Source organism: Zalophus californianus, chromosome 13 (assembly GCF_009762305.2).
Source record: "Zalophus californianus isolate mZalCal1 chromosome 13, mZalCal1.pri.v2, whole genome shotgun sequence".
In the NCBI taxonomy this organism is placed as follows: Eukaryota; Metazoa; Chordata; class Mammalia; order Carnivora; family Otariidae; genus Zalophus; species Zalophus californianus.
The window spans coordinates 28,286,434-28,310,128 of record NC_045607.1 but is presented as its reverse complement, the minus strand read 5'-3'; the positions used below and the strand labels follow the sequence as shown (position 1 = coordinate 28,310,128).

General features: G+C 35.4%; 1 protein-coding gene across 1 annotated transcript in view; it reads left to right on the top strand.

The window, feature by feature from the left end:
• SMC2 (structural maintenance of chromosomes 2) overlaps positions 1-23,695 on the top strand; it is a 72,091-nt gene that overhangs the window by 35,643 nt on the left and 12,753 nt on the right. Inside the window, exons 16-22 of the mRNA XM_027616772.2 lie at positions 7,483-7,618; positions 9,837-9,961; positions 14,278-14,471; positions 15,436-15,579; positions 19,041-19,235; positions 21,407-21,607; positions 23,562-23,678. Of these exons, the coding sequence (XP_027472573.1) occupies positions 7,483-7,618; positions 9,837-9,961; positions 14,278-14,471; positions 15,436-15,579; positions 19,041-19,235; positions 21,407-21,607; positions 23,562-23,678 (1,112 nt within the window). The remainder of the gene's footprint in view (positions 1-7,482; positions 7,619-9,836; positions 9,962-14,277; positions 14,472-15,435; positions 15,580-19,040; positions 19,236-21,406; positions 21,608-23,561; positions 23,679-23,695) is intronic.

The window sequence follows — 23,695 nt, the reverse complement described above, 5'->3', positions numbered from 1 at the left end:
GATATTTCAGATGCAAATATCGTCTCCGATTCTGTAGGCTGTCTTTTAGTATTGTTGATTGTTTCCTTTGCTGTGCGGAAGCTTTTTATTTTCATGTAGTCCCAAATGTTTATTTTTGCTTCTATTTCCCTTGCCTTGAGAGATGTGTCTAGAAAAAGGTTGCTATGACCTCTGTCAGTGACATTACTGTCGGTACTGTCTTCCAGGAATTTTATGGTTTTAGGTTTTACAGTTCCGTCTATTCCATCTTGAGTTTATTTTTGTGTGTGGTATAGGAAAGTGGTCTGGTTTTATTGAATGTAGCTGACCAGTTTCCCAACACCATTTGTTGAAGAGATGTCTTTTTCCCATTGGATATCTTTCCGCCTTTGTCAAAGATTAATTGACCATATAATTGTGAATTTATTTCTAGGTTTCCTGTTCTGTTCCATTGATCTGTGAGTATGTTTTTGTGCCAGTACCATATTATTTTGAATACAGATTTTTAATATAACTTGAAGTCTGGAATTGTGATACCTCCAGATTTGCTTTTCTTTTTCAAGATTGCTTTGACTATTTGGGGTCTTTTGGGGTTCCATACAAATTTGAGGATTGTTCTAGTCTGTGAAAAACCCTGGTTGGTATTTTGAGAGGGATTGCATTAAATGTGTAGATTGCTTTGCGTAGTTTGGACATTTCAACAATATTTGTTCCATTCCATGAACGTGGAGTATCTTTTCTTTCTGTCACCTCTATTTCTTTCATCAGTTTTTTGTAGAGTTTGGAAATACAGGTGTTTCATCCCCGTGATTAAGTTTATTTCTAGGTATCTTATTATTCTCAGTGCACTTGTAAGTGGGATTGTTTTCTTAGTTTCTCTTTTGGGTGCTTCATTGTTAGTATATAGAAGTACAACATTTCTGCACATTGATTTTTGTATCCTGAATCTACTGAATTCACAGATCAGTTCTAGGAGTTTTTTGGTGGAGTCTAGGATTTTCTATATATTGTATCATGTCATTTGGAAATTGTGCAAGTTTTACTTCTTCCTTACCAATTTGGATGCCTTTTATTTCTTTTTTGTTGGCTGATTGCTCTGGCTAGGACTTCAGTACCATGTTGAATAGAAATGGTGAGAGTGGGCATCCTTGTCATGTTCCATACCTTAGAGTAAAAGCTCTGTTTTTCCCCATTGAGTAGGATGTTAGCTGTAGGGTTTTTGTAGATAGATGGCCATTATTATGTTGAGGTATGTTCCCTTTAAACCTTCTTTTTTGAGGGCTTTTATTACGAATGGATGTTCTACTCTGTGGGATGCTTTTTCTGCATCTGTTGAAATGATCATATGGTTTTTGTCCTTTCTCTTGATGATGTGATGTATCACATTGATTAATTTGCGAATGTTGACCCACCCTTGCATCCTGGGAGTAAATCCCACTTGATTATGGTGAATGATTTTTTTTAAATGTAGTTTTGGATTTGGTTTGCTAACATTTTGTTGAGGATTTATGCATATGTGTTCATCAGAGATACTAGCCTATAGTTCTCTTTTTTGTGGTGTCTTTATCTGGTTTTGGTATTAGGGTAATGCCTCATAAAAGGAATTTGGAAGGAATTTTCCTTTTTCTATTTTTTTGGAATAGTTTGAGAAGAATAGGTATGTTAACTGTTCTTTAAATGTTTGGTAGAATTTGCACGTGAAGCCATCTCGTCCTGGACTTCGGCTTTTTGGCAGTTTTTATATTACTGATTCAATCTCTGCTGGTAATCACTCTTTTCAGATTCTCTATTTCTTTCTGTTTCAGTTTTAGTAGTTTATGTTTCTAGGAGTTCATCCATTTCTTCTAGGTTGTCCAGTTCGTTGGCATATAGTTCTTCATAATATTAGAGTTGTTTTTATTATCTGTGTGGTTGGTTGGTACTCTCTTTCATTTGTATTTTTGTTTGAGTCTTTTCTCTTGTTCTTTCATAAGCCTGACTGAAGATTTATCAGCTTTATCCATCTTTCTAAAGAATCAGCTCCTGGTTTCATTTATTCTGTTCTTTTAATTTCTATATCATTTATTCCTGCTCTAATCCTTATGATTCCCTTTCTTCTGCTGGTTTTGGTTTTTGTTCTTTTTTTTTTTTCTTAGCTCCTTTGGGTATAAGGTTAGGTTATTTACTTGAAATTTTTCTTGCTTCTTGAGATAGGACTGTATTGCTGTAACCTTCCCTCTTGGAACTGCTTTTGCTGCATCTCAAAGTTCTTGGACTGTTGTGTTTTCATTTTTATTTGTTTCTGTGTATCTTTGGATTTCTTTGATTTTTTTTTTTTTTTTTTTTGGTTGACCCATTCATTATTTAGTAGCAGTTTTTGTCTTCCATGTATTTGTGCTCTTTGTAGATTTTTCCTTGTGGTTGATTTCTAGTTTCATAGTGTTGTGGTCTGAAAAGATGCATGGTACAACTTCAATTCTTTTTGAATTTGTTGAGACTTCTTTTGTGGCCCAATATGTGATTTATTCTGGAGAATTTTCCATGTGTACCTGAATAGAATGTGTGTTCTGCTATTTAGGATGGAATGTTCTGAATATATTTGTTAAATCCATTTGGTCCAGTGTGTCCTTCAAAGCCACTGTTTCCTTGTGGATTTTCTGACTGATCTATCCATTGATGTAAGTGGGGTGTTAAAGTCTCCCTACTATTATTGTGTGGCTATTGATTAGTTCATTTATGTTACTGTTTTATGTATTTGGGTACTCCCATGTTGAGTGTGTAAATATTTACAATTGTTATGTCTTTTTGTTGGATAGTCTCCTTTATTATTTTGTGGTGACTTTGTCTCTTGTTACAGCCTTTGCTTTAAAATCTGTTTTGTCTGATGTGTCTGTTCCAGCTTTCTTTTGACATCCGTGTGTATGATAAATGTTTCTCCATTCCTTCACTTTCAACTTCAGGTGTCTTTAGGTCTGAAATGTGTCTCTTATAGGCAGCATATAGAAGGGTCTTTTTTTTTTTTATGCATTCTGTCACCTATTTTGATTGGAGCATTTAGTCCATTTACATTCAAAATAATTATTGATAGGTGTATACTTACTGTCATTTTGTTACTTGTTTCTGAAGTTTTTCTCATCCTTTCTCCTCTTTCACGGTGTGCTGGTTTTCTTTAGTGACATATTTGCATTCCTTTTTCTTTGCATTTCTTTTAGTGGTTTTTAATTTCTGGCTATTTTTTGATTTGTATATAATATCTTTTGAATATAGCAGTCTATATTAGGAAACAGTTTGCTTAAGTTTGAACCCATTTTTACCATTCTCTCCACATTTAGGTATTTGGATATTTCATATCATTGTGTTTTGTGAGTTCTTTAACTGATTTCTTACAGAAATACTCATTTTTATTACTTTTGTGTTTCCTGCTTTCTTACTGTCACTTTGGTCTTTCCTTCCTAGTCAGTTCTCTTGCATGTCTGGTTTAGTGGTCAGGAACTGCTTTAATTTTTGTTTCTTTGGGAAACTTTCTCCTTTTATTCTGAATGATAGCCTTGCTGGATAGAGTATTCTTGGCTGCATCTTTTTTGTATTCACTTTTAGTATATCATGCCACTCCCTTCTGGCCTTCAAAGATTTTGCTGAAAATCTGCTGATAGCCTTATGTAGTTTCCCTGGTAGGTTACTGTCTTCTTTTGCTCCTTTTTAAAGTTTATAACTACATTTAGACATCTTAATTATAATATGTCTTCATGTGGATCTGCTTTTGTGGATTTTTGGGGGGCGTTCATGTCTCCTGGGTCTGGTTATCTGTTTCCTTCCCCAGATTAGGGAAATTTTCAGGTATTATTTCTTCAAACTTTCTACCCCCTTTTCTCTCTCTTATTCTTCTCGGATCCCTACAATATGAATATTATTACATTTAATGGAAGTCACTGAGTTCCCTAAGTCTGTTCTCTTTTTGCATAATTCTTTTTTCTCTCTTCTGTTAAGTTTGATTATTTTCCATCCCTCTGTCTTCCAGGTCATTAATTTGTTTTTCTGCTTCTCTGAGCCTACTGTTTGTTGCATCATGGGTGTTTGTAATTTTATTTATTGCACTCTTCATCTCTGATTGGTTCTTTTTTTATTTCTGCCTTAAGGGTCTCACTGATGTCTTCCACTTTTCTTTAAAGTGCAGTACCTTTATGATCATTACTTTAAATTCTCTTTCAGGGCACCTGGGTGGCTCAGTTGATTAAGCTTCTGCCTTCAGCTCAGGTCATGATCCCAGGGTCCTGGGATCAAGTCCCACATCGGGCTCCCTGTTCAGTGGGGAGTCTGCTTCTCCCTCTGCTTGTGTGCTCATGTGCTTGCTCTTTCTCTCTCAAAAAATAAAATCTTTAAAATTAAATCAATAAATTCTCTTCCACTCATGTTACTTGTATTTGTTTTGCTTGGATCTGTGGCTGTGGCCTTTTCCTGTTCTTTGGGACAAATTCCTCTGTTTTCTCATTTTGTCTAAGTTTCTGCCTATTTCTCTGTGTTAGGAAAGTCATCTCCTTTTCTTGATGGTAATGGCTTGAGGGAGAAGAGGTCTCTGTAGTGCCTAGCAGTATAGTGTCCCCTATTCTCCAGGACCTGGTGTTTCCACGAGTGTCTGCAGTGTGTCCAGGCCTCTTTATCCTTCTGGCCAGTTGTCTGCAGAGGCTCTCTTTGCCTAATGTGGGCAACACTGTTTAGTCCCTGGCCTGAATGTGGAGCATTTTTAACTAGGTATGCTCTGGTCTGTTTGTGAAATGAGACCTGTTGCCAGTGGAACCGAAGCCCTGTAAACTTCCCAGGTCGGGAGACATGGTGTTGCCAGGGGTTTGCACTGGTCTTCTGGGGGTGGGAGCCTGCTATTCCGGGCCTGAGGCAAGAGTGATTGGGAAGGGGGAAACCACCTGAGGATGGGAGATGGAGTTTGGTGTAAGGATGTTAGGTAGCAAGTGTCTGTTGGGTTGGTTCTCACATGTGGCCCTGTGTTTATACTGAGAGGTGGGAGAGGGAAATGATGCCTACTCGTTCCTTTGTTCTAGGAGGGGTCTGTCTGTGAACGCTGCCTCTCTGGGACATGCTTCTGGATGAGCTCACAACCTCCCCACTGTGTGCCCCAGGTGCTCTGCAGAAAGCTGTTACCATGCTGTTTGCTGGTGGGCTGTTTGCCCTACTCTGTCCAAAGAACAATACTTTGGGGCTCTTCCAGAGCCAAGCACACTGACCTTTAAAATTGTAGGTTCTAAGCTCTGCTGGTTGCCAAAACTCATGAATTTGACTCCTCTCACTTTCGAAGCTAGTTGTTATGGGGATCTTTCTTTCCTGTGTGGCCTCCTCCGTGTGCTAGTCCTGCTCTGACCATAACTCCCACCCCATCACGGCAGCCGTTTCTCTCCCAAACCACGTCTTCATACTTCCTACCTTCTTTGATGTGGTCTCTTTTCTGCCTTTACTTGTGGAGTTTGTTCTGCCAGTCTTCAGGTCGATTTCTGGGGCATTTTGGATGATTTCATAGTTATCTAGTTCTATTCATGGTATGAGGTGAGCCTAGGGTCCTTCTTTTCTGCTTCCATCTTCCCCGCAAATCTCGGAGGTAGGTTTTATATTATTTTGTCCTCAAAATTCTGTGTGGTAAATAGGATGGGACTTTTTTGTTTTGTTTTTTAAAATAGGGAATTGTGGGTTTGGAATGACTTAATCCAGAGTTTTATTTCTAACTTAAGGATTGGGTTTTCTTTTGATTACCTACCATGTCACAGCTATTTATTTAAATACTGAGAAATTATAGAGTATTTTAGCTCTCAAGGAGCTCATAGTGCAGTAATCAGTCCTGTTGCTTTTATTTTTCTCAAGTAAGTCTGTTCCTGTTTTTGGGGGTTTTTTGTTTTGTGTTGTTTTGTTTTTCTCCTCCTGCATTTTGCCCTATTAGGATATTCTAGTCACTGGAAAATTTTTTTTAATTCAGTACATTTTTACCCTTGTTCAGGAAATGCTAAGTTCTAATTTGAGTATATGCCACTGCATCTGTGAAAAGTAAAACAAAAGAATTAAATCTGCCCTTGAGAATAAGATAATGATCATATTCTTCTTATTCTAATATTTGCTACATTGAGTTTCCAAATCTATGTTGAATGATCAAGTAGCTAACAAACACTGAATAGTACTTCCTGTGTACCAGGCAACATTCTAAGACTGCGCCATTCAGTATAGCAGCCAAATGTGGCTCTTTACATTTAATTAAGATAATTAAAGTTAAATAAGAATAATTTACTCAATTGTCCTAGTCACATTTCAAGGACTCTGTGACCACAAATAGTTAATGGGTAAACGCAATGCAGATACACAACATTTTTATCATTTTATGAAGACCTATTCTCAGGGCTTTAAATAATTAACTCTTTTCATCCTTATAGCAACAATGTGGCAAGTGTATTACTATCATCTGCAGTATACAGTTGTAGAAACTAATGTACAGAGTGGTTAAATAACTCGCAGGTAAGTGGCAAAGCCCAGGATTTGAATTCAGGTTATCTGTTTTCCCAGTTTGTGCTTTTAACCAAACCAAGAGACTGTATAATGCCTGTTGAAGTATCAAGTGACTTAATTTCTTTCTAGGCCAAGAAAACAATAGCCAGCGAAATGAATTCCAGTATATACAATAAGAGGATTAATATCTAATTGGAGGATAAAGAGAGATCAAATATTTTTAAATATGTAAAATAGAAGAAACTTTAGATTTCATTGATTTGGATGTTCTTGAAGTTCCTACTTCAGGGATGGCAAATATCTGTCCCTGTATCATATTACCAAAGTGCTCATAATAGCATTGTTAATTGACCTTTGCATTCTCCCATCAAACCTAGAGTTTTCTTGCCAACATAACTCAACCTGTTGTCAGACAATTATAGTTGCTTGTAAAGTGAAACCAATTTCCTCTGCTTCCTCTGTTATATCAAAGTTTAGGCCAGGTTATGATGTAAAAAATAGCCCCCAAATCTCAGTGGCTTAAAATAAGTACCATAATTATGCTACTTTACCTGTAGGTAATTTTTCTCTCTGTTCCGTGTTATTCTCATTCTAGAACCCAGGCTGAAGGAAAAATAGCCCCTACTTTGAACATGCTTTTCTCAGCGGAGAGGGAAAACAAATGGTGAATTATGTGCTCCCTTTTAAAACTTACTTTCAAAAGAGGCACATTTTCCATTTCATTGGCCAGAGAAAACTACACGGCTAAGCTGATATTGGAGAGGAAATTGGTCCTGAGAGGGATGGGCCCAGTAGGAAGGGGCAGTGGTTATTTTGAATAAACAACCCACCACATCTGCTTAGAAGTATTTCTTATCAAGTATATATGCCCTAAGATTCTAATGGTGAAATGAATTCTGTATCTTTATAAGCTTACTATAAAATATTTGCCATTGAATCTTTTCAAGTATAATTCTTAGAAAGTTTTTGTCTACTAAATATGTTGTAACTTAATGTCTGAGGCCTGTTAAAATTTGTTTCTATCAGGTGCTCGATCCCAGGCAGCTTCTATTTTAACCAAGTTTCAAGAACTCAAAGATGTTCAAGATGAGCTGAGAATCAAGGAGAATAAGCTACAGACTCTAGACGAGGAATTAGCAGGTCTTAAAAACACAGCTGAAAAGTAAGACTTCTGTCAGATTAAATTAAATTTTAAAGTTTCTTTCTGGTCAAAGACTTGCATGGTAGAAAATGAAAGAATTTTATCTAAAGAAATACAACTTTGGCTTTTTTTATAATATCCTTGGTTTTATTTGAATAAATTGTGAGTTGATAACTTATATATCAGTTATTTTTTCTGATAAAAATAATGTCTTTGTTATAAGAAAAGAGGGAAAGCTAATTAAACAAAAGGAAGAAAACATCAGCCAGGTATTTTTCTTTCCCTTTTGAGATATACTGTTAACATTCTACTGGGATTGATGGGGAAATCCATAGATACTCTGGAGCTTGATACCAGAGGATACTGGAGTCCTTGATTTGAAATGATAAACGGTATAGCATTGATCAGATGTCAACATTAAGTTTAGCAGCTTGTGGCTGTCTGATAGATAATAAAGATCACGGGGTTTCCCACTGAGGAAGTAAACAAGTTCGTGTCAGAAAGTGTACTGTTAAAGTGTTTCCTTACAGTGTTTCTTCTGTGTAGGTGTGGATGTGGGTATGCATGTGTGCTTTTCAACATTACTTCTGTTTGTGTATGATATGGGTAGATACATATTTTTACTTTTTTGAAATTGGGATCATGCTATTTAATGTAACCTCTTTTTGTCAGCTAATGTTATTTACTACTGAGTGTCTCCTATGTCCCAAGTACTCCTTTAGGAGCGGGAATGTAGCAGTGAACCAAACAGATAAATCTCATCCTTCTTGTTTTCATATATATAGCTGGGAAAACACAATAAAAAAAGTTAAATTGGTAAAACATATTAGATAATGCTAAGCTCTAAGAGGAAAAATGCCACAAACTTAAAAAGTACATTACTTGAAACTTTCTGATTTTTTTCCAGTCTCTCTGAAGATGACAAATGGGAACAGAGTTAAAATTAAAATCACTTTATTTGGAATTTGCAATACTGAATAAGGGTTAAAATATGTATGTAGATAAACTTCAATATATATATATATTTGTAAATTTTTAGCTTTCATTTTCTGAATTATCAAAGCTTGGAATGGTGCCAAAACTTTTTTGGAATACTATACATATGGAAGAGATGGTCATAATCGTTCTAAGATAGAAATTGTATCAGAATGCCTACTTTGAAACAGATACATATGTAAAGCCTGATTTTACCTTCATTAACATAAATTACCAAAAAGTGAATGAACTTTTCTCTGAAAAAGTTGTGAAGATTTCTGAGATCTGTGGAAGCTTTGGCAAGGCAATGAGTTTGTAGTTGCATTTGGCTTACTGTTGGATGATCCAATACTACTGAATAAAGTTATTTTACAGAACTGTCTTGTGGACTGATTGTGGCATTGAGGTCAAGGAAAGGAAATAGATTGTTAAAAATATGAGAGTGGAAGGCCCCTGGGTGGCTCAGTCAGTTAAGCATCCGACTCTTGATTTCAGCTCAGGTCTTGATCTCAAGGTCATGAGTTCAAGCCCTGTGTTAGGCTCCATGCACCCTGCATGGAACCTACTTAAAAAATATGAGAGTGGAAAAGTCCTAAAGCCATTCTTTCATGGACTATATTAGGAAAAAAGTTTCTAACTTTTTTTCAAATTTCTGCATTCCACATTTTTAAACGAATTGAGAAATGGCTTGAAAATTACGGTTTTAATTGCTGTCAAGCATTCTCAGGCAAGAATACTCAAGGGAATATTTATGCTTTCTAAGTTGCTTCCTTCCTTTTTCCTCAGACCTCATGAATTTCTAGTGCCAAGCTTCCTTGTGATTTTATTACAGCTTGAAATTTCACTGCAGCTGAATTAGCTAAATACCTTCCAAAGAAAGAATTTTCAGCAGCTAGAAATGGGCTAGAATTACAGGATTTGCAAGAAGAGTGCACTGTAATGTTTAAGTTCAGTACTGTGCCTTTTTAAACTATCGATCTCATTACAAAATGTAGGGAACTTTAATATTTGAAAATGAGAATTGATAACCAGATTTTTGAAATTTTGTGTGGTGGTTACATTTTAATGTGTTTTTGTGGTGGGGAGCTATTGTGGAGTTTTTCTTCTTGGTAAGGATCAGTAGGAGAGACCATTTTTAAGGGAACCTATTTATTCCAAAGTTATTTTATATTGTGAGATTACTTTAAAGAGCCTACAATTTAAATGCATATCTCAAATACCAGAAAAGTTGTGATTATTTATTGTAAATTTCTCTTTTTCTGAGGTATTGCCAACTAAAACAGCAATGGGAGATGAAAACTGAGGAGGCAGATTTATTGCAAACCAAGCTTCAGCAAAGCTCATATCATAAGCAACAAGAAGAATTAGATGCCCTTAAAAAAATCATTGGTAAGAAAAACATTCTGTGTTTAACTATTTCTATTGATAACCTTACTTTAGACATTTTAGATCTCCTCTTTATTATATATTTATTTGAATTGATAACTAAATATTTTTATTAGATATTACTATTATATTGCCAAGTTCTGCCCATTTGCAACAGTATACATTTCCACCAGTGGCAAATGAAAGTTCTCATTTCTCCAAAGCCTTTCTTTTCTGGAAAGACTAAAATATCTCCAAATCTGATTGTTCTGAAGAGATAGCATATTAGTATTTTAACTTGCAGATCCTTGATTTGCTGGTGAAGCTAGGGATCTATATATGTTCCTTGGACCTTTTGGTTTCTACTTCTATTTTCTGAATTTTCTATTTCTTTTCCCCATTTTTCTTTTGAGTTGTTTATGGTTTTTTTCTATTCTCATACTTGAGTGCTGATTTCTTGTAGATTATCTGCATTACAAATATCTTTTGGTTTATGTGCTTGTCTTTTAACTTTGTTTATAGTATTTTTATTAAACAGAAATTTTTAATGTTTGACGTAATTCAATTTATAGCCGCCTCTACCCCTAATTTTAAGAACTTGTCTTACACGTAATTAGAATTTAATTGTATAGGGTAGTTTTAGTTTTTCTCATTCTTTAGGACAATATTCCCACTAATATATTTTCTTTCCTTTTTATAAAAGTAATTTACCCATTTTGTTCACCCCCCTACCTCTGCCAACCATTAATCTGTTCTCTGTATGCGTTAGCTAGGATTTTTTTTAATTGGTTAAGATTCCACATGTAAGTGATACTGTATCATATTTCTCTTTCTCTTTTTTAGCATAATGCCTTCAAGGTTCATCCATGTTGTTGCAAATAGCAAGGTTTTCTTTTTTGTGGCTGAATAATATTTCATTGTATATACACATACATTTTCTTTATCTGTTCATCCATGGGTGGATGCTTAGGTTGTTTCCCTATCTTGGTTATTATAAATAATGCTGCAGTGAACATAGGGGTGCATATATATTTTTTTGAGTTAGTGTTTTTGTTTTCTTCAAATACCCAGAAGTGGAACTTTTATTTAGATCATATCTATTTTTTAATTATTTGAGGAACTTCCGTATTGTTTTTCATAGTTGCTGCACCAACTTTCATTCCTACCAACAGTGTGTGAGGGTTCCTTTTTCTCCACGTCATCTTAAGCACTTGTTATTTCTTGTTTTTTGATAATGGCCCTTGTAACAGGTGTGAGATGGTATCTCATCGTAGTTAAGATTTGCATTTCCCTGATGCTTAGTGATGAGCATCTTTTCATGTAACTGTTGACTGTGTGTCTTCTGTAGAAAAATGTGTATTCAGATACTCTACCCATTTTTTAATCAGACTGTTTGGCTTTTTCTTTTGAGTTGTATGGGTTCTTTATTGGGGTATTAACCCCTTATCGATAAATGATGTGCAGATATTTTCTCTCATTTGTTAGGTTGCCTTTTGTTGATGGTTTTTTTTTGCTCTAGCTTTTTAGTTTGATATTGTCCACTTATCTTTGTTTTTGCTGCATTTGCTTTTAGTGTAAAATCCAAAAAAAATCACTGCTGAGACCAGTGCCAGGGAGCTTATCACTCATGTTTTCTTCTAGGAGTTTTATGGTTTCAAGTCTTACATTCAAGTCTTTAATCTATTGTGAGTGAAGTTTTATGTGTGGTATAAGGTAGTGGTCCAGTTTCATTCATTTGCATGTGGCTGTCCAATTTTCCTAGCACCATTTATTGAAGAAACTGTCCCAACATTGCATGTTCTTGGCTCCTTTGTCATAAATTAATTGACCATACATGCATAGGTTTATTCCTGGGCTCGTTTTGTTCCATTGATCAATGTGTCTGTTTTTAATGCCAATTCCATACTGTTACTAAAACTTTGTATTATAGTTTAAATCAGGGAGCATAATGCCTCCACCTTTGTTGTTCTTTCTAAAGATAGCTTTGGCTACTCAGGATCTTTTATGGTTCCATACAGATTTTAGGATTGTTTTATTTCTGAAAAAAATGCCATTAGAATTTTGATAGGGATTTCAACAAATCTGCAGATTGCTTTGGGTAGTCTGAACATTTTAACAGTATTCTCCCAATCCATGAGTACAGCGTATCTTTCCATTTATTTGTGCCTTCTTCAGTTTCTTTTATCAGTGCTTTAGTTTTCTGTGTACACATCTTTCTACCTCCTTGGTAAATTTATTCCTTCGTATTTTGTTCTTTTTGATGCAATTATAAATAGGATTGTTTTTTTAATTTCTCTAACAGTTCATTATTAGTATATAGAAATGCAACAGATTTTTGTACATTGGTGTTGTATCCTGCAACTTTATTGAAATATATATAATTTATTAGTTCTGACAGTTTTTTTGTGGAGTCTTTAGGATTTTCTGCATATAATATGTCATGTGCAAATAGAGATAGTTTAACTCTTTTCTAAGTTGGATGCCTTTGTTTCTTTCGCCTCTTTACTCTGACTAGGACTTCTAGTACTATGTTGAGTAAAAGTGGCAAGAGTCCTCTTTGTCTTGTTTCTGATCTTAGAGGAAAAACTCAGCCTCTCAGGATTGAGTACAATGTTAGCTGTGGGCTTGTCTTGCATGGCCTTTTTTATGTTGAGATACATTTCATTTATACCCACTTTGTTGACTTTTATCATAAATGGATGTTGAAATTGGTCTAATGTTTTTCTGCATCCATTGAAAACATGCTCTTTATCCTTCATTTGGTTAATGTGGTGTAGCATATTGATTGCAAATGTTAAACCAGCCTTGCATCCTTGGAATAAATCCCACTTGATCATGGTGTATCATCCTTTTTTAATGTATCGTTTAATTCAGTTTGCTGATATTTGCTGAAGATTTTTGTGTCTGGGTTCATCAGGGTTATTAGGCTATAATTTTTTTTTCCTCTGGTGTCCTTGTCTGGTTTTGATATCAGGGTAATGCTGGTCTTACGAGTTTCGAAGTGTGCCCTCCTCTTCTGTTTTTTTGTAAGACTTCAAGATAGGTATTAAATCTTTGAATGTTTGGTAGAATTCACCAGTAAAGCCATCTGGCCCTGGGCTTTTGTTTGTTAAGAGGTTTTTGATTACTGATTCAGTCTCCTTACCGATTACTAATTGGTCTGTTCAGATTTTGTTTCTCATGATTCAGTCTTTGTAGGTTTCTAGGAATTTATCTGTTTCTTCTAGGTTGTCCTATTTCTTGGTATATAATTGTTCATAATAGTCTCTTGGGGTCCTTTGTATTTTTGTGGTATCAGTTGTAATGTCTCCCTTGTTTTTCTGATTTTATCTGAGCCCTTTCTTAGGCTAGCTTAAAGTGTGTCGATTCCTTCTTTCTTAGAACTGGCTTTTACTTTCATAGAACTTTTCTATTATTTTTTGGTCTCTTTCATTTTACCTTTGCTCTGATCTTTATTTCATTCCTTCTACTAACCTGGGCTTTGTTTTTTGTTTGTTTTTTAGTTCCTTTACATGTAAGTTAGATTGTTAGAGATTTTTCTTGTTTCTTAATGTAGGCAGTTATAAACTTTACTCTTAGAACTGCCTTTGCTGCATCCCATAAAGTTTTGGTATGTTGTATTTCCATTTTCATTTGTTTTAAGGTATTTTTTAAAAAGTTTTCTTTGATTTCTTATAGTGATATTATGCACTGAAAAGTAGTATAGGACATTGTGTAGTCATGGTCTCCAGGATTATATTTGTATCTACATTCTAAAACAGTGTATGGCAGTTGTAACAGTAATATGCTCATTTTATCTTGGTTTTATTTTTTTCTTTGTAAATTAGAGATATTTCTCCTATGCTTCATCCTAGACAAGTTTTCTCAGTATTTCTCTACTTTAAGAAAAGTAGAGAGCAAAGAGTGAGCCAAGAATACAACATAAGCTTATTTATGAAATTAACTGTAAGCCTTTGGCAATTAAGTAAGGGGAAAATACCATAGTTATACTGTCGATTCTGGTTTAAGAAGCATATTAAAGGTATTAAAAAGATGATCTGTGATCTTTTAAGTAAGTTGCAGGTAAAGTTTATTATGTTCCTCAAGTTCATATGCTTGGAAATACTTCCTTCATAGATCTTTAGATGATTCAAGTATGGCTCTTAGGTAGGATCTGTGTTTCAACATAACATTTCTAGAATAAGGTTGGAACAGTTAATTTTTTTAAATTTTAGCCTCCAATTTTTCAGACCATTTCTTCTATTAAAAGATGCATTTATAAGGCATTTATAAACCATTACCTGTAACTACTGATAGTTGAAGGACCTCATTAAGCCACATTTGCCTACTTTATGATGCAGAGGAAAGTGAGGAGACCTTAAAAAACACCAAAGAAATTCAAAAAAAAGCAGAAGAAAAGTATGAAGTATTGGAGAATAAAATGAAAAATGCAGAGGCTGAAAGGGAGCGGGAACTGAAGGATGCTCAGGAAAAACTGGATTTTGCCAAAACGAAAGCAGATGCTTCTAGTAAGAAAATGAAAGAAAAACAACAGGTAATAACCTTTCTTGAAGCGGAACCAATCTTCTGTTGTCAATATAGAGCTGAAGGTGGCCTTACTCATCAGTATTCACCACAACATCTAAAAGCACACTATGGTTCTTTAGGAAATAAAGTATTCATCTTCTAAGTCATTTTGCTGAAAACCTTATAATGGAGGTCATAATTGTAAGGATGGGTTGCAATGTCTTGCTAATTTTAGAGAAAGAGCAAAATTGCCTTTTTGAAAATGCTTCACTTAAGAGTAGACCAAAGCTTGTATCCTGTAGTAGAGCTATGTCCTATTGGCTTGAGTGGTGACATTTCTATTAGGTGATCATCTATGTGAATGGATACTGTGAAACATACAAGACAAAACATGTTACTTTACAAAGTGCCATTCAGTTGTAGACTGGTGGTGAAAACTGCTTTTATCTTTTGGATAGTGCCAAAGCTGGAATTTGAACCTAGCCTTTTCTGTCTCCAAAGGCTGTGCTCTGAATCACTTTTCTAGATGATTTTATTTAAATCTATTTTTCTTCATATTCTGTCCCTAAATACCTGCACAGAGTATTTTCTAACAAACTGAAGGGTATAATGGGAAAGAAGAAAATTGAGAAACTATTTTTTTTTTTTACTTTGAATAATTATGTTTTAAAAAAGGCTTTTCCTCTGCTAATTTATCTTATGTAGAATTCTATATTTTTCTCTGTAGGAATAAAAGGATAAAGGAAATAGTTTATGCTAAGTTCTTTGAACCTGTAAAAACTACATACATTTGTCATCATTTTAAGTGTAGGAAAATAAATTTCCTTTCTCCTTCCTTCTTCAGGGGAAACAGCTTACATGTCTTTTGGTAGTTGAATAACTAAGCTGTGGGTCTTATCTGAATGAGAATCTTACAAAGTTTGTTGACATGTATGTATTCATTTTTCAGTAATGAATAGCCTGTTGAATGTGTAGATAATGGTTTCTTATAGGAAGTTGAAGCTATCACTCTGGAGCTGGAAGAGCTCAAGAGAGAGCACGCATCCTATAAGCAACAGCTTGAAGCTGTAAATGAAGCTATCAAATCCTATGAAGTACAGATTGAAGTAATGGCAGCTGAGGTCGCTAAAAATAAGGTAATGTTTACTTACCATATTGGAGAAATAGCAAATGTTAATCACTTACAAAATGTTGGCTTGAAGATGTTTGACTTTAGAGGTCTCAATCTCTTCATTCTTGTCTTGATGAGAGGCAAAAACAGTAATTACTGACCCAGAAAGAGTTCTGAAATAATACTAATTGTTTTAGTCTGGCTCTACTCTGAAGACAAAAAGTACACAGTAATTTGAACAGGCTAAGTTTAAAAAACTGACTACATAGGAGTTTGGAATGATGTGTGCTTGATCACTAAAGAGTAAAAAGAATGCTAAATGATATAGGAGCAGCAGATATGGGGAGTAGGGCTGAGGATGTGCACCCATGGAAGGAACAAATCTGGCAAAGAGCCTCATTTAACTTTGTAGGGCTGCAAACCAGATCTAGTTGGGGAAGGCATAACTGTGGCCCCCTGGTGGTGAAGTTTGAAATGCCACATGGGATGCCAGGGGGCATTGGCCATATGAACATGCTGCAAAGCCCCGCGCTCCTCTCCCTCCCCTCCCCCCCCAGCCGCCCGCTTGATGTTGGTACAGCCATGCAAGCTGCTAGCCCTGGCACATGACAAACTTGCTTTTGAGAAAAGCATGCCAGAACCAGGATGTAAAACCTCTTTCTACAGTTTCCCTACAGCATCCTTTACTGGTGAGGCTGACTATATATATTAGTTGCTGCTGGTGGGGGAGAAATGTTCTGATATCAGAAGCGGGGAAGTAAAGGATTTAGGGCTGAGGGGATTTCCCATGTTAGACATTCTGTCACCTGCAAATTCATATTGTGGTATGTCTTTATTAGAGATTGTCCCTCCTGAATATTGGCTACTCTCTTGTCCCTTTTTGACTTTGAATTGTTTTGTTTCATATTGAGGTATAATTGATATGTATTAGTTTCAAGGGTACAGCATAATGATTTATTTGTATATATTGCAAAATGACCATCCCAGTGAGTCTAGTTAACATCTGTCACCACACAGTTATAATTTTTTTTCTTGTGATCAGAACTGTTACAATCTGCTCTCTCAGCAACTTTTAAATATACAGTACGGTATCATGATAGTTACCATGCTATTAAAGTTTTCTCTCATGTTGCTATTGATACTATCAGTAAATATCCTTGATTTTCATTTTAACTGAATGTAGATAGCTTTCAAAAAGGGAGTTGCATTCATTTGACATTCATTATGGTGTTTTTGCCTTACTTGTGTCATCTACTTCTACATTTTCTTTTATGTTTTTCCTTTGAAATGATTGTTTTAATGTTGTAGTATGTGGTATTTTGGAAAGTAGGTCTTTCCTCTTGATTCTCTTCTTGGCTAAATTCAAGTTTTTTTGTTTGTAACATATTGGCAAATCACTAGAATAAAGTTTTTACTTTTTTTGAAATTAAGAGATCAAAATGCTTCTCAGCTTTGTGTTTTGTGTTGCTGATTAAATTTTCTAGTTTCTCTTCAGTTTCTATTTTGCCTCCAAAGTAAATTTTAGTTTTTTAAAAGTATCTTCAGTTTTTTTCTGATTTGTTGTCTTAATCTCGTATTTTTCATGTGGAATTTAAAAATTAGATACGCGTTTCCAAAAATAAATGTGAAAATAAATAATTAGGTATTCCATTCTCAATCTAAATAAAGTCAAAGTTAGAACATGTACCTATTTCCATTTCTCTTTATGGGAAAGTATAAAATGGATCTCTTAGTTTTTAAAGGTTGTTCTTTCAGGCTCTGCATTCTAAATTGTTTCCTTTCCTTGATGAGAGTATCAAAGGACACTCCCAGGAGTCTAAGAAAAGAAACTGCCTATAACTAGACAAAACTAAAATTTCATTTTTGCTCAACCTTAGTGACAGATTTCTATTATAAAAAAGATTAAAATAGTCAAAACTGCAATGCAATTTTTTTTTTTAAGGATTTTATTATTTGAGAGAGAGCAAGCACAAGCAGGGGTAGCTACAGTGAGAGAGGGAGAAGCAGGCTCCCCACGGAGCAGGGAACCCAATACAGGGCTCGATCCCAGGACACTGGGATCATGACCTGAGCCAAAGGCAGACGCTCAACCTACTGAGCCACCCAGGTGCCCCTGCAATGCAATTTTTAACCTGTAGCCCTGAGAGAATCTTCATAAACATGGTTTTTTTACATATGGTGTTAGTTAATAAACCTGTGTCTGTTATTTTTCCCTTTGGTTAATATCACCAGAGTATTTTTCACTTGCTTTTCTTGTTCTTCAAAGGTTTCAAAAAGCTAAAATATCTTTTAAGTTTTTATTTGAACGCCATGATTTATTTTCCTTTCTCAAAAGACCCTCTAATGACACAGTTTAAACATTATAAGGAATTTAGAGCACTTTGAGAACATTCAATAACCTAACCATAACATTAAGTATTCTTTGTTGCTCAAAATGATAATTTCCTAATGAGCATGCCTAAAATATTGCTAAATTTTTTATTTGTGCTTTTCATCATGAAGAACCGTTCTTCCTCAGATACTTGTAGCAAGTTGTCTTACTTCGGTTTTCCCCCTACCTAAATATGAGTTGAACTAGGTTTTTTTTTGGTTTAGATATTTGTGTGAGTTCTTTTAAGATCTAGGATGAAGCAAAGGGGTTTGCAGGGCAGGGGATTAGTGATAGACTGAATTGCAGTTATAATTACCACTTTGGAGATTGAGTAGCTTCAGCCTTGGGAAGTAGGAGATAATAAAAATCAAAGCAAGAAAGTTTTTCTTTGTGCCACAGATCTATTTATTTAGAAAGTTTCTCTTTTATTTTTCTGTTTTGACCCTTGTGCTAGAAAGGGGTTTGCAGGGCAGGGGGTTAGTGATAGACTGAATTGCAGTTATAATTACCACTTTGGCGATTGAGTAGTTTCAACATTGGGAAGTAGGGAATAATAAAAGTCAAAGCAAGAAAGTTTTTCTTTGTGCCACAGATCTATTTATTCAGAAAGTTTCTCTTAGAATTTTTCTGTTTTGACCCTTGTACTAGAACCAAACATTATGACCTTCCATTGTCACTGGTAAATATGGCTTATAACTATAGAAGGGAAAAGTAGAAAGCCGCAGCCCACATTCTACCCCTCCTGGTAAATGATATTTGGGGATCTGTCATATTATCTTCTCGTTAAGTACCAAAAAATGCTACTTCTCTGAGACCTCAAAGTCAGATTCCTATAGTCTCTCCTCCCTTCTGCAAGTTGATCCTAACTACACTGTATCCAGCAGAAACTTTGTTGCTTCCAGCATGAATGCTGCATCACATCTTATTTCTACTGGTAAAACAAGTTTTCTCCTGTATGTAAATTAGCCATTTTAATATGAAATGTAGAGGGTTAGGTGACCATCTGCCTGTAATCACATTCCCATCTTGCCCTAAAATTTGTTAGATGATCTTTTAATAAACTAAAAATATGTCCATATTACCTTGCTATATGTTGTCTTCGAATTATGTTTCAGGAGTCTGTAAATAAAGCCCAAGAAGAGGTGACCAAGCAAAAAGAAGTGATAACAGCCCAAGACAATGTAATTAAAGCTAAATATGGCGAAGTAGCAACACATAAGGAACAAAACAATGATTCTCAGCTTAAAATTAAGGAACTGGACCACAACATCAGCAAACATAAACGGGAAGCTGAAGATGCTGCTGCAAAGGCATGTTTGTGTTGTTTATTTTTACCCATAATCAGATTTTTACTTCTGAGTTGTTGAAATATTCTGGTAAACTGCTCAATGAAGAATTCAGTAAAATGGCAGAACTACTGTGTAACATAATTTTGAGGCTTATAGCTATTGTAATGGCTTCTCAGCAATGTTCATTTTCACCAAATGGCATAAATGTTTTATTTCTAAATTTCAGGTATTCCTAGCTCCAAGATGTTTTACTGAATAGTGGTCTCCCATAGAACTGACCATTTTTTAATACCCAAATATTCACAGAACTATTAATATATTAATAGTAATTATATTTCAAAATGAATTAAAAACTCAGAGAAATATATATACAGGCAACTTCTAAAATAAGGACTTAATTGGCTTCCAGATGTCCTTGTGAGGATCTGTACAGTCAATTTTGCAGCCTCATCTGAAATCTGATTTTTTTTTTTTAAAGGATTTTTATTTATTTGACAGAGATACAGCAAGAGAGGGAACACAAGCAGGGGGAGTGCGAGAGGGAGAAGCAGGCTTCCTGTAGAGCAGGGAGCCCGATGCAGGGCTTGATCCCAGGACTCCGGGATCACAACCTGAGCTGAAGGCAGACGCTTAACTACTGAGCCACCCAGGCGCCCCTGGAATCTGATGTTTTGCTAAGCAGCTGTCTTTTTGAGGTTATCTCAGTTTTTGGTCACTCTTAAAAAGTTTCTTCCTTCTATGTATCACAGTGTCTTAAGTACTTTAAAGAGAATACATGCTTTTGCAGAAATTCATTGCTTGGTTAAGAGGCTGTACCCATGAAGTCTTAGTCTTCTAAACTGTAACAGTTTGGTGCCTTTTAAATCTTCTTTAGCACCTTAAAAGTAGAAGAGATTTAACTTCAAAAAAAAGTCAGAACAGACAAAACAGTCACCCTACCCTCTAAAAGAGCCATGTGTGCCTGTTCAGTTCATTACTTAATTTAAAAAATATAAATATTTTCATAGCCACATCATTAATATCCTAATATTTTATTGTTGATTTCCCATTAGCCTAGTATCCTAATATTAGTGGATTCACTGAAATATTACCAATGTTAATATTGTTAATAGTTTTTTGTAATTGAACATGCCAGTAGTGGTGATTGCTGGGTGATTTTATTTACAGTTAAGGAAGTGAAAAGGAGACTCACAAGTGGAACTGCTAAAAAGTCAAGGATTCTTTAAAGTATATAGTTTATCAAATATTTATTGCATACCAAGTAGTATAGATAGTAGCCAGGCCCTGAAGATAAGGATAAGCAACTTGTACCCAGAATGCCTTCATAGAGCTTATGGATCATCAGAGAAGGCAGACTGGAAAGGATCCTCTTTGGGGCCTGGAGGTGAGACCGTACCCATGGAATCAATGAGGACAAATGGACAAAGATTCAATTCTACCAGTCAGAACCAACCTTAAACAATTTTAGTAGAAGAAAGTCTTCCTTAAGCACTATAATTTAAAATTTTTAACTGTTTATATTATATAAAGTACATTACTGTGCCTTGTTAAAAGGGAGCGACTAAGGGAATGGAGTCAACATTTAGGGAGTTTTTTATTTATCTAATAATTCTCCTCAGAATTGTCAGTCAGGATCAGGCTTCCATAAATTTACCAAATCTATGACTTAAGTATTCCTATAAGAATTTTAACTTTCACAAGTTGTTTTTGAAGCAATTGATTGAGTTTGGTAAAATGTGAAGGAGCTTTATCTGACTTATATTTCATTCTAACAGAGGTGTTTTACATATACTTTGCATAAATTTGAGCTGGCTGGCTCTTCTTCCAGTGCTTAAGTAATGGGCAGATCTTTTTTTTGAGCCTATCCTCCAGGTAAAAATATCATACTTAGTGTAGGTTTACTGTTCACAGTGATCCTCATTTTTACAAATGAGTCATTGATTTAAAATTACTAAATATTTAAGAAACTTTTTTTTTTAGATTTGAGAGAGTACCAGCAGGGGTAGGGGCAGAGGGAGAGGGAGAGGATCCTCAAGCAGACTCCCTTGCTGAGCTCAGAGCCCAGGACCCTGAGATCATGACCTGACCCAAAACCAAGAGTCAGAGGCTCAATCGATTGAGCCACCCAGGCGCCCCAAGAAACTGTCCGTTTGTAAACAATGATAGATGCTTCTATTATCCTCTGTGGCTAGGTCTCCAAAATGTTGAAAGACTATGACTGGATTAATGCAGAGAAACACCTCTTTGGGCAACCTAATAGTGCCTATGATTTCAAAACCAACAACCCAAAAGAAGCTGGTCAGAGACTTCAGAAGTTGCAAGAAATGAAGGAGAAACTGGGGAGAAATGTCAACATGAGAGCTATGAATGTTCTGACAGAAGCTGAAGAGCGGGTAAGTCCTTTTCCTTGGACTGGCCACCCAAGTAGCTTCAGTGGCTGTCTAGGACCCCGGCAACAAGTACTAGAGGAAATATGTTGCTTGATGCCCTTGATACCGAATTTCTTTCTATTTTCCCTTTTTCAGTTCTTTCTTATTTTATTGTTTTGCATCATTAATTATTTATATATTCTGTTGTACCTTGAATAACTTTTCTATTGGCTTTGCCACAAACATATTCTACCCTTTTCTTATTCTTGGTGTAAATAAAAACTCTTTTTGTTCTAGTTAACTTTTCACATTTCTATCCTTTCTTTCACTTGCCTTGAAAGGGCTTTGAAAAACAAGGTGTACTCTGCTGTCTGCCTCCTTACTAGTCATTCCATAACTGTTGTCTTCCTTTTGACTCTAGGGCATACTAGAACCATTACCTAAGTAATGGCTAATACTGTTAGATGCATAACCACCCCTCTATTAATCTGTAAGTCCAGCAGCATCTTCTGTTTTAATGCTCATTTACTTAATAATAATGTTATTCATCTCCCCAACCCTGACAAAACTTTTATAGTCTGCCATGTTACTAGAAAAATCCACAGAGGAAAGCAATCTGTATTCTTGACAGCTCCATAGGAAATAGCTGTCTGAGTAATTTTGTTATGCCTTATACCACCTTTAATTTTGCAAAATTCTGTTTGAATTTGTATCATAGAGTTATGAGAGCTCTCTAAAAGTGGTAATACTTATGAGCTCAATTACTTTTAAGAAGTTTTGCTATAATGGGGTTTTTTGTAATTGTTATTGACATTAGTGTCTACAAAGAATATATATTATGTTAGACACCAAATAGGCTAATAATGCTCATGTTGTGATCTATCTGTAAAATGTTCCTGCTGGTTTTTATTTCTCCATTAAAGCTTTGCAATATATGCCATATTTGTGGAGGAAAATCTTTGGTCTGAATTTGAACTGCATATCATGAAACTTATTCACTTGTTTGCTTTTATTAGATAATGATAACTCGTCTAATATTTTTTAAAAGAATTCTCCAACTCCCATTTCCTTACCAGAAGGAAAGGCTCTGTCGTTAAGATGGCCTTTTGTTTTGTTGTATTTTGTGTTTGTCCAAATAAGAAGCAACATGGAATTATGAAGGAATAAGAGAAAATTGTAGAGAGGAGTTTTAGGAGCTTGGCCATTAAGCAGAGAGACAGCAAGGAAGCGAGCAGGACTGGCTAGAACTTTTCAGGGAGAATTTGAAGCCTCCTTTGAAGCTTTGAGGAGAAATGAGTTAAGAGGATTTTTAGAAAGTTCTGCTGCTACTCATGGTGTAATTATCCCTCTGCAGCCTCCCTCAAGTTTTTTTCAGTGAGTTTCTACATTCACCAGGAAAAGACCGCTCTGAAGATGTGATGTTTGAGCTGAAACTTGAGGTACCAATTATGTCAGATACAGAGAAAGAGCATTCTGGGAAGAGAGAACGATGCAGGGGCTAGCAGGCTGTAGTGAGCTTATTATGTTCAAGGAACTGAAAAAAAGACCATATGGCTGGAGCCTGGGGAGAACTGGGATGCCAAAAAGTCAGATAAGTAAGGGCCCAATTCTGTAGGACTCATCATACATCATGATGAGGAATTGAACTTTTGTGTCACTGCTAAAACTGACCTTAAGAAGAAAGCATGCCAGGGCTACTTTTGAGTTTACGTACGACACATTTTTCCTTTTTTGCCTTGGCTGCTAGAAAGATCTGGTGGAGCTTGTCTTATAAATTCTCAATAGCAACTAAATTTTACCTATAGGTGATATATTTACTTTCATGATTTGGTTTACATTATAACTCTTAATGCAATGTATCTTTCTGTTACACAGGAGTGTACATATTATATATAAAAATTAAACCTCTAATCCTGAATTCTAGAATATAAAGAAAATTTTATATTTTTCCAATTAAGTATGCTTTTTATCTTACTAGTATAACGACTTGATGAAGAAGAAGAGAATTGTAGAAAATGACAAATCCAAAATCCTTGCAACTATAGAAGACCTTGACCAAAAGAAAAACCAAGCCCTAAATATTGCTTGGCAAAAGGTATTTGAACCAAAAAT